Raw genomic sequence first — 11,246 nt, 5'->3', positions numbered from 1 at the left:
GGAAACAAGAATTAGGAGCAGAGTAGGCCATTTGGCCCCTCAGGCCTGCTGTGACAGTCGATAAGATCATGGTCAATCTGCTTCAGCTTCAAATCCCAAATTCCACCCCCTCTTCTCCCCACCATCTAACCTTTTTTAAAATTCACACGTAGAATGTGGGCATCGCTGGATGGGATAGAATAGAATGACATTAGAATTAGAATTATCGTTTATTGTCAAGTATCCTCAAGTACAAAGTACAGTTGAAAAGTGAACTAAGTTACCGCACACGGTGCCATCTTAGATTCAAAGCACCAAAACCAGAAATTGCTGGAAAAGCTCAGCAGGTCTGGCATCACCTGTGGAAAGTAATCAGAGTTAACATTTCGGGTCCGGCGACCCTTCCTCAGAGCCTGGTTAATTCTGAAACCTTAATTCTGATTTCACTCTACAGATGCTGCCAGATGTGCTGAGCTTATCAAGCAATTTCTGTTTTTGTTTCTAATTTGCATCTGCAGTTCCTTTGGTTTTCATTTGGGACAAAGTACCGAGGCACAGATCTTAGGTACTAAGGTACAAAAATACAGAAATAAGGACAAAATCTAAAAGTTCTACATTACTGGTCTTCATGGCATAAATTACTAAGATAAAGAAATAAATTTAGTATTAAACATAGATATGGATACAGATACATTAGACACACAGATGGATAGGGAGGTAGAGATAGCTAGAAGGAGACAAACAGGGAAGGAGAGGATGGAGGATGGATGGAGAGATAGAGAGTGATAGACAGACAGAGTACTGCATTTTCTGAAAAACAAGCCTCAGTGGGACATTCCAAAGTTTTGGCTCTCAGATGAACAGAAAATATCCCATGCAACCACATCTAAGAGGAGCAAAGGACCTTTCCCTGGTGTCATGGGAGCAGTGTTTATCTCTTAGTTGACATCACTGAGAGATTCTGGATATTGCCACATCTCCAACCATGGGAGTTTTCTGTTGTGGAAACTAACCAGCATCACAACAGGGACTACACTTCAAAAAGTACCTCATTGGCTCTAAAGTGCTTTGGGATACCCTGAAATCATGAAAGGCACTGTTTAAAATGCAAGGCTTTCTCCTCACCCTACATCAGCTAAGTAGTTGCCACTGACTCATAGAGTCATACAGCATGGAAACAGTCCCTTTGGTCCAATCAGTGCATGCCTCCGGGTGCTCCGGTTTCCTCCCACAGTCCAAAGCTGTGCATGTTAGGGTGGATTGGCCATGCTAAATTACCCATAGTGCCCAGGGATGTGCAGATTAGGGTGGATTGGCCATGTTAAATTGCCCCATAGTGCCCAGGGATGTGCAGGTTATGGTGGATTGGCTGTGGGAAATTGCCCCATAGTGCCCAGAGATGTGCAGGTTAGGGTGGATTGGCCATGCTAAATTGCCCCATAGTGTCCAGGGATATGCAGGCTAGGTGGGTAGCCATGGGAAACGCAGGGTTACAGGGATAGGGTAGAGGGGTGGGTCTGGGTGGAATGCTCTTCGGAAGGTCGGTGTGGACTTGATGGACCGAACGGCCTACTTCCACACTGTAGGGATCCTATGAACTGGAAGTACATTCCACAGACAAACCACTCTCTGTATTAAAAAAAAATGCCTCTCATGTCTTTTTTTTTAATCTTTCTCGTCTCACCTTAGTCTTGAAATCCCCCAGTCCAGGGAAAAGACACCTACCACTCATCTCATCTATGGCCCTCATGATCTTGTAAACCTCTATGAGGTCACCCCTCAACCTCCTACGCTCCAGTGAAAAAAGTCCCAGCCTATCCAGCCTCTCCTTATAACTCAAACCCTCCATACCTGGCAACATCCCGGAAAATCTCTTCTGAACCCCCTCCAGCTTAATAATACTCTGGCCGTCTCTTTACGATGTTTGTTTCGAAATAGTCTTGATGCCAATCGTGAAAGACACATCTTATTAACATAGCTGTGATCTGAGATGGATAGTATTTCATTCAATCCACAGAATGCTTAGGTAATCAGCAGTCTTTAATTGACCAAGGTGCCACAAGGAATGGAAAGGACATAAGGGAAAGATCGTTTGATAAAAGTCTTCATGAAATAGACCATCCTGAAGAACAGCCACTGCTGAAAAGAGCCAAGGTACATCTTCATTGTGTTAAATTATTACGACTATTCTCTAGGAGACACTCTCTAATTTGTTACATTTCCAGGCAGAAAGGCGGATGCAGTGGATCCCCCTTGGTTATTCGCCTGTCTCTTGGGTGGTCACAAGCTCAACTTAGAATCGATCCCTTTCAAACTCTCCCAAACTCAATGAAGTTATGTTTTAAAAGGAACCAACTTAACCAGACTTTCTTTCATTACCAAGGAGAGTTCAGTAATTATTAAATGTAAGAAGAAATAGGAACGCTAACACACAAAGTGGAAATGAGATAAATCCAAAAAAACAATCAGTCTGAAGTGCTCGTGAAGAACACATAAGATGATGTTACAGTTGTTATTACACAGCACCAATAACAATGATTTTGGCAGTTAATTTTGATATTCTCGGTTTGGAGTCATAGAGATGTACAGCACAGAAACAGTCCCTTTGGTCCAACTTGTCCATGCCGACCAGATATCTTAATCTATTCCCATTTGCCAGCATTTGACCCATATCCCTCTAAACCCTCCATTCATGTGACCATCCGGATGCCTTTTAAATGTTGTAATTGTACCAGCCTCCACCACTTCCTCTGGCCGCTCATTCCATACACGCACCACCCTCTGCATGAAAAAGTTGCCCCTTACATCCCTTTTGAATCTTTCCCCTCTCACCTCAAACCTATGCCGTCTAGTTTTGGACTCCCCTACCCTGGGGAAAAGACCTTGACTGTTCACACAATCCATGCCTCTCACGATTTTATAAACTTCTGTAAGGTCACCCCTCAACATCCGACGCTCCAGGGAAAACAGCCCCAACCTATTCGGCCTCTCCCTTAAGCTCGAGCCCTCTAACCCTGGCAACATCCTTGTAAATCTTTTCTGAGTTCTTTCAAGTTTCACAACATCGTTCCTATAGCTGGGAGACCAGAATTCCCAGAAAAACCGGAACAGGTTTTGCAGGTTGGCCGAAATTCTGTTCTGATTCCTTTCAACAGCGCTGAATTCCAGCATTGAAATCGATAGCCTTTCTCTCTATTTTACCTGCAGTGCAAGGGTGTTTAAAATGGGTGCTCTTAAATCTGTCTCCCTCGCAGCACTCCAGCTTACACACCAAGACAATCAGCCAATAACACACACAGTCCAGTGGTAGAGTGAGCTTTTAAGCTCCCTTTTTCTGTATGTTCTTGGAGGAACATGTCTGCCTTAGGTGACTTTTTTTTGAAAGGAAGGATAGTCAACATCCTCAATATCTGTTCTTGTTAAGCTTCTCCCGGTTTGAAGTTTCTCTTATATTTTACAGGTACAACATTCCATGGGCGCACACTCGGAATTTTGCCAGATAGTCACTGAATTTACATCCGCAGCGTCTTTTCTCCTGTAGCAATCCTCTTTGAAAACACATAAACATTTTGGAATTAAAAAGAAGAAGTCTATAAAAACTCTGGGGATCTGATCCACTGTCATAATATTCGTGATCTGCCATCATCGCCCTCTTCCGCTGCCATATTATTTTAATGAGATTCCCATTGCTGGAAGACCCAAGGGAAATAAGTATAGACAGGGTTCTCACTATGGTGATGGGCTGGGGATGGATGCTGAGTGAAGGTGGGATTGGGATACACTGTAAAGAGCACCCCAACCTCCCCAAGCAGGTGGGATATACACCTCCGAAGTTCAGGCATAATAAATGGCCGCTTGTAATGGGCACAGTAGAATTACTGGAAACCAGTGTAGGCAAGGGAGTGTGAGGAAACTCACTTAAAGCAAAATATCTGCAGCACAGCGAGAACTACAAACAGCAAACTAATGTGAAAAACCCCAGCAACAATTGTTAACTTGGGGAGCACACTCTCAGTTAGCCATTTCAGAATAAGATGAGAAGTACTGAGTCTGGTTGTGGTCGCCCTGTGAAAGGAAGGCTGTTATGAAACTGGACAGGATTCAGAAACGGTTTACCATGATGTTGCTGGGACTCGAGGGTTTAAGTTATAAAGAAAGGCTGGATAGCTGGGACTTTTTTCACTGGAGGTTGAGGATTGACCTTATAGAACATAGAACTATACTGTACAGCAACAGGCCCTTCAGCCCACAATGTTGCGCTGAACATGATGCTAAATTAAACTAATCTCTTCTGTCTGCCCTTGGTCCATGTCCCTCCATTCCTTGCACATTCACGTGCTTATCTGAAAGTCCCTTATAGAGGTTTATAAAATCATGACGGGAATAGATAAGGTGAACATCAAGTGTCTTTTCTCTAGGGTGAGAGTGTTTAAAAGTAGGGGGCATATTTTCAAGGTGAGGAGAAAGAACATGAGGAGCAACTTTTTTTTAAACAGAGAGAGGTTCATTTGTGGAATGAACTGCCAGAGGAAGTGGTGGATGCAGGTACAGTTACAACATTTAAAAGACATTTGAATAAGTTCATGAATAGGAAAGGTTTGGAGCAATATGGGCCAAGCGCTGGCAATGGGACTAGTTTAGTCTGGGATTATGACTCACGTGGACTGGTTAGACCGAAGGGTCTGTTTCCGTGCTGTATGACTCTATAAACGTCTTCGCTCAACAGGGTAGTGTGTTTTTGGAATTCTCTACTTCAAAGGGCTGTGGAATCTCAGTTGTTGAGTACATTCAAGTCAGAGTCAATGTATTTTTTAATTACTAAGCAAAGCAAGGGCGTTAGAGATAGCACAGTTCGGAGCTGGAGGAACACAGCAGGTCAGGCAGCATCAGAGGAGCAGGAAAGTTGACGTTTTGGGTCAGGATCCTACTGACTGCAGCATCTGCAGTTCTTGCTATCTCTCAAGGGCTGAAGAGATTAGGCAGGAATGCAGAGTTGCTGTAGAAACTCAGACAGTATCTTACTGAATGGCAGGACCCAGGTTTCTGATATATATGACAAAACCCAAACTGCTGTCAGCAGGGGATACTTAAATACTAGCCCTGCCAACATGGTATCTGTTGTAGTTGTGGCTACCAGAACCATGCGAGATACTGTGGGCAGTTTTAATGATTCCAAGTGGAAAGGACACCCATACAAAGTCTTCAGTAGAAATGAGGCTCAGTCTTGATGAACAGAAAAGGCTTATTACATGGTTCTTAATAGCTAGTTGCATTACATCGGAGCTACAAGAGAATCCCTTGAGACACATCAGGCTAGACTGCAGAGTAAGTACACATTACTGTTGGCTAAAAAGAACTTATCATTAAGCTGGAACCAAACTAAAACCAGTTAACAAAAACAGAAATTGCTGGATAAACTTATTAGATCTGACAGCATCTGTGGAGAGAAAGCAGAGTTAATGTTTTGGATCCTATGACACTTCTTCAGAATGGCCTAGACCTGTTGAGTTTTTCCAGCAATTTGTTTTTGTTTCTGATTTCCAGCATCCCCAGTTCTTTGTTTTTTTTTGTTTAAAATCTAGGACCAGGTAATTTCTGCCAAAATGATTCACGATTTCGATTAAACCTTTCAGGCACCAATTGGTTTATACAGTAGTGTGAAGGGCTATTTGGACCAATCCTGGTCCCATTATTGTCTGCTTAAGTTGATACAAATGTTTGACAAGATAGAAGCTGTTTCCATTTGTGGGTGAGTCGACCATAATGGACATTAACATACTAAAATAAAACAAAAAAACCACGGATGCTGGGGATTTGAAGCAAAAACGGAAATACATGGATAAACTCAGCAGGTCGGGCAGAACTGACAAAGGGTCACCGGGATCGAAGCGTTAACTCTTCGCATGGCACAAACGGCACGGTGGCTCAATGGTTAGCACTGCTGCCTCACAGCGCCAGGAACCCGGGTTTGATTCCACCTCGGGCGACTGTCTGTGTGGAGTTTGCACGTTCTTCCTGTGTCTGCGTGGGTTTCGTCTGGGTGCTCTGGTTTCCTCCCACAGCCCAAAGATATGCAGGCCAGGTGGATTGGCCATGCTAAATTGCCCAGAGTGTTCAGGGATGTGTAGATTAGGTGGGTTATAGGGGGATGGGTTTGGTTGGGATGCTCTGACGGTCGGTGTGGACTTGTTGGGCCAAAGGGCCTGTTTCCACACTGTAGGGATTCTATGATTAACTCTGCTTTCTTCCCACGATGCAGCCAGGCCTGCTGAGTTTCTCCATGCAATTTCTGTTTCTGATTAATATAATGTGGTCACTTAGAAGTATCTTTACCCATTGAGCGGTTGAGCTCATGGTGACAGAAGTGGTTGAAGCAAAAAGCACTGATGCTGTTAAGGATAAGCCAGTTAAGTACTTGTGGGAAAAAGCAATGCCAATAGGGTTGGATGAAAAAACAGTGAGGGAGATGGTGGCACCTTGTCACTTCACTAGACTAGTAACCCAGATACCCAGGTTATTGTTCTGGGAAGAAGGCTCCAGAGTAGTTTTTAAACTCAATTAACAAATTCAGGAAATAATGGTCTCAATAACAGTAACCATGCTGACTGTCATTAATTGTTGTAAAAATCCATCTGGTTCACTAACACATTTTTAGGTAAGAAATTCTTCCAGCCTTATCTGGCCTGGCCTACATGTGGTTCCAAGCACCAATATTATTTATTTTTCTCAAAGGGTCCAGCAAACCAGGGCAATTAGGATCAGGCAACAAATGCTGGTCTTGCCAGCGGCCCCCCGAAGTCCCATGAAACCAACATGGTGGCTCAGTGGTTAGCACTGCTGCTTCACAGTACCAGGGACCCAGGTTCAATTCCACCCTTAGGCGACTATCTGTGTGGGTTTCCTCCCACAGACCAAAAGATGTGCAGGTTAGGGTGGATTGGCCATAGTGTTCAGGGATGCACAGACTAGGTGGGTTAGCCATGGGAAATGCAGGGATAGGGTGGGTCAGTATGGACTCAATGGACTGAATGACCTACTTCAACACTGTAGGGATTCTATGAAAGAATAAAGAAAAGCTCCTGTAGAAACCAAGCATAGGTTGAGCCCTATAAAAGCCGTTGCATGCATTTTTCTTAAGGGGTTGCACACAAAAAAAAACTGACTGCATGTTCTAAGCAAAAATGGGCGGAAATGCTGGTGGCAAGAGGCTCAACAGAAACATGGACTAGTCAGGCTGAATGGTCTGATTCTATGCTGTACGTTATTCTCTCTCATTTTGAATCATTAACCTTTGTTTTCGAAAGGTGAAATCAGCATACACCCAGGGCCATTTCCTCTGCTACTCCTGCAGCAAGGTCTTCCCACTACATCGCATGCTGACCCGCCATTTGAAATGCCACAGCACTGTGAAGAAGCACGTCTGCAGGTTCTGCGGAAAAGGCTTCAACGACACGTTCGATCTGAAGAGGCACATGCGAACACACACAGGTACGGCACTGGGGTGGTTGGCTACATCAGGCCTGGCAGAGTAAAGTCTGATCCCAAAAGATGGCACCAGCAGCAGAGACGTGCACCCTCAGTGTCGCATCAGGAGTGTCTGCTGAGGCTTCGCACGTGAACCCGAGCAGCCAAGTGCTACTTGAGCGCACAAGATCGGGACAGCACCGAGGGAGTGCTGCACTGTCAGAGGCGTAGCTTTTTGGGTGAGACCCAACCTGAAGTTCTATCTGTCCTCCCAGGGGATGTCGAAGATTTGGGACAATGGCAAAGCCATTTTCACAATATTTGAGCCAACATTTATCACTCAAATGAAACCTAATGTAGGTCAGCAGGTCATTCCTTCCAGTTATCTGCAGGAACCTGTGGGACTCAAACTAGTGCAGGTACTTTCTAATGTTCAAACAAATGGTGATTACACTTCAAAACTATTTCATTGGCTTTAAGATGCCTTTGAGGCATCTCGGGTTTTAGAGCCAGAGAGATGAGTCACAGAAACAGACCCTTCGGTCCAGCTTGTCCATGCCGACCAAACGTCCCAAACTGATCGATTCCCATTTGGCCCATATCCCTCTAAACCCTTCCTATTCATGTACCCATCCAGATGCCTTTTAAATGTTGTAATTGTACCAGCCTCCTCTACTTCCTCTGGCAGCTCGTTCCATACACGCACCACCCTCCGCGTGAGAAAGTTGCCCCTCAGGTCCCTTTTAAATCTTTCCCCTCTCACCTTAAACCTATGCCCTCTAGTTTTGGACTCCCCAGGGAAAAGACCTTGACTATTCACCCTATCCATGCCCCTCATGATTTTGTAAATCTCCATGAGGTCACCCTTCAGCCTCCGTCGCTCCAGGGAAAATAACCCCAGCCTATTCAGCCTCTCCCTATAGCTTAAACCCTCCAAACCAAGCCACATCCTCGTAAATCTTTTCTGCCTCCTTTCAAGTTTCACAACATCCTTCCTATAGCAGGGAGACCAGAGTTGAATAAAGTATTCCAAAAGTGGCCTCACCAATGTCCTGTACAGCTGCAACACAACATCCCAACTTCTAACTGAATTCACTGAACAATGAAGGCAAACATACCAAACGCTTTCTTCATCACCCATCCACCTGCGACTCTACTTTTGAGGAACTACGAACCTCGTTGCTGTATAGATGCAAGTTTTTTGTTGTGTCTGGTACTTCCTCACTGCAGGAGGGGACCTAACAAACTCGCCTTTGTTTGAAGCAGGCATTCGGCCCTACAAGTGTGACCTGTGCGAGAAGGCATTCACACAACGATGCTCCTTGGAATCTCATCTGAAGAAGATTCACAGCATACACCAGAACTATGCCTACCGGGAACGGCGTTCCAAGATTTTCGTATGTGAGGACTGCGGTTTTACATCTAATCGAGGGGACACGTACTTCCTGCACATCAGGGACCATCACCCAACCAGCCCTTTACTACGCAAGTATCTGTGCAAGCAAAACACATCACTTCAAAACAGATTAGACAGGCTACTCTTTCCACATTTTGTCTAGAAACTAGACAAGAAAGAAGCAGCCTCGAGATAGCAGCTACCATAAGCAGTGTCAAAGAATGCTTCCCCAAGAAATACTTCTAAAATGAATTGACAGTTGTAACACAGGCACCATGGAAGCCATATTGCTCAGGGCAAAATACCACAAACAGCAATGTGCTGACAAGATCATCTGCTTTTAGTTATGTTGACAGGGATAAATATTGGCTAGGACACCAGACATGAACTCCACTGCTGTTTGAAACTGTTTTTGGAATCAATTATGTGCACGTTTTTTGAAGAAAGGCTAAGTCCTAGTTATTTTTTCCTACTTTTTTTTTTTAATTTTTATATCCAGAAATGCTCTTACACACGTTAGTTTTTATCCCCTCCCCTCAATCACTCACGGTATTTTTTCATCTATTAACCAGCACCAGTACATCACCAATGGAGACTTCTTTCCACAGATGCTACCAGACCTGCTGAGTTTTTCCAGCAATTTATTTTTGCTTCTGATTTCCAGCATCGACAGTTCTTTCAGGTTTCAGTAAGTCACTGTGTTGGGTCGTGGGCTTAACATAGTGACAGGGCAGATGGGGGATAGTGGTGGTGGCCAGAGCACATTCTCACTAACAAGGTGATGACATAGTGGTAATAACACTAGACTAACAATGCAAAGACCCAGAGCACGGATTCAAAATCTCACCACAGCTGGTGGCCTGGAATTTAAAGGTAGTCTCAATAATGGTGACCATCATTGATTGCTGTAAAAGCTCATCTGGACCATCAATGCAGTCCTTTAGAAAAGGCTATCTTTCATTCTTAGCAAGTAGTAACATCACTGGACTAACATGTCAGAGGCCCAGGATAGCAGCTGGTGGAATTTAAACAAATAAATCTGTAAATAAAAGCAGGTCTCAGTCATACAGACGATAAAACTTATTGTTCAAAAATCCACCTTGTTCACTAATGTTCTTTAGACAAGGAAATCTGCAGTCCTTGTGTGGTCTGGCCAATTGTGATTCCAGATCCACTGTGAAGTGCTGAATCCTAATTACTCTCCAAAATGGCTGAGCACGACATTCAGTTCAATGACATCTAAGGGTGCGCAAAAAAAATTGGCCTTTCCACTGACACTTGAACCCAGAGGAAAGAAACGAGATTAGCTGCTCCATTGACTGAAATAAACTTGTGATTTGGAGGTGTCCACTGTGGTCCTAAATCACACAAGTTGGGAAGATTAGCTAGGAGGAGGTAGGGTCACTTGACCCGAAACGTAAATTCTCATTTCTGTCTACAAATGCTGCCAGACCCGCTGAACTTTCCCAGCAATTTTTATTTTAGCTAGGAGAGGTTGGACAAACTTGGATAGTTTTCACCAGAGCGTTGGAAACTGAGGGTTGGTCTGATGGAAGTATATAAAATTACAAGGGGCATGGATAGGGTGGACAGTCAGAGTCTTTAAACCCAGGGTGGAAATGTCTAATTCTAGGTAGCATAGGTTGAAGGTGAGAGGGGAAAGTTTTAAGGAAAATGTGCGAGGAAAGTAGTTTTTATACACAGAGGGTGGTAGGTGCCTAGAAAGTGCTGCCAGGGGAGGTGGTAGCAAAATTTAAGACCTATTTAGACAGACACATGAACAGGCAGGGATCAGAGGGTACAGACCATGTGCATGCAGATGGGATTAGTTTAGAATGGCATCATATTCAACACAGTCATCGTGGGCTGAAGGGCCTGATCCTGTGCTGCAAAGTGCTATGTTCTACATCCCATGGTTCAAATTTATGGACTGCACTTAAGTTGTGTCATCTTGGCAAGAACATAAGGATTAAGAGCATGGGTAGGCCATCTGCTCCCCAAAGCCTGTTCAGCCAATAAAATCATGGCAGATCTGATGCAGCCTTAACTCTGCTTTCCTGCCCATCTATCCCCTATAGACCATGTTTCGTTTGTCAATTAAAAATCCAACTCAGCCTTAAATATGTTCAATAATATATTCAGCCTCCATTGGTCACTACAGGAGAGAATTCCAACTAATGACCCTCTGAAATTCCTAATTATGAAAGAGCAGCTCTGATTTTGAAACTACGACCCCAGTTCTAGATTCATCAGTGAGGAGCAACATCTACTATGGCAATCCACCTCAGGATTTTATATTTCAATAAAGATGACTTCTTAAAATTCTACATGCCAGTGAGCATAGGTCCAAACTCTCCACCCCAGGAATTCACCTTGCGAATATTCTCTGAACTGCCTTGAAGTACAG

The 11,246-nt window shown here is 44.0% G+C and overlaps 1 protein-coding gene across 1 annotated transcript in view; it reads left to right on the top strand.

The window, feature by feature from the left end:
- zgc:171929 (uncharacterized protein LOC100124596 homolog) overlaps positions 1-9,002 on the top strand; it is a 22,334-nt gene extending 13,332 nt beyond the window's left edge. The window contains exons 2-3 of the mRNA XM_020522389.2: positions 7,284-7,467; positions 8,710-9,002. Coding sequence (XP_020377978.2) covers positions 7,284-7,467; positions 8,710-9,002 — 477 coding nt within the window. The remainder of the gene's footprint in view (positions 1-7,283; positions 7,468-8,709) is intronic.
- Positions 9,003-11,246: the final 2,244 nt, after the last annotated feature.

The sequence above is a fragment of the Rhincodon typus genome, chromosome 39 (genome assembly GCF_021869965.1).
Source record: "Rhincodon typus isolate 14 chromosome 39, sRhiTyp1.1, whole genome shotgun sequence".
NCBI classification, from domain to species: domain Eukaryota; kingdom Metazoa; phylum Chordata; class Chondrichthyes; order Orectolobiformes; family Rhincodontidae; genus Rhincodon; species Rhincodon typus.
The sequence above is the reverse complement of the archived record's forward strand: the minus strand, read 5'-3'. Positions and strand labels throughout refer to the sequence as shown.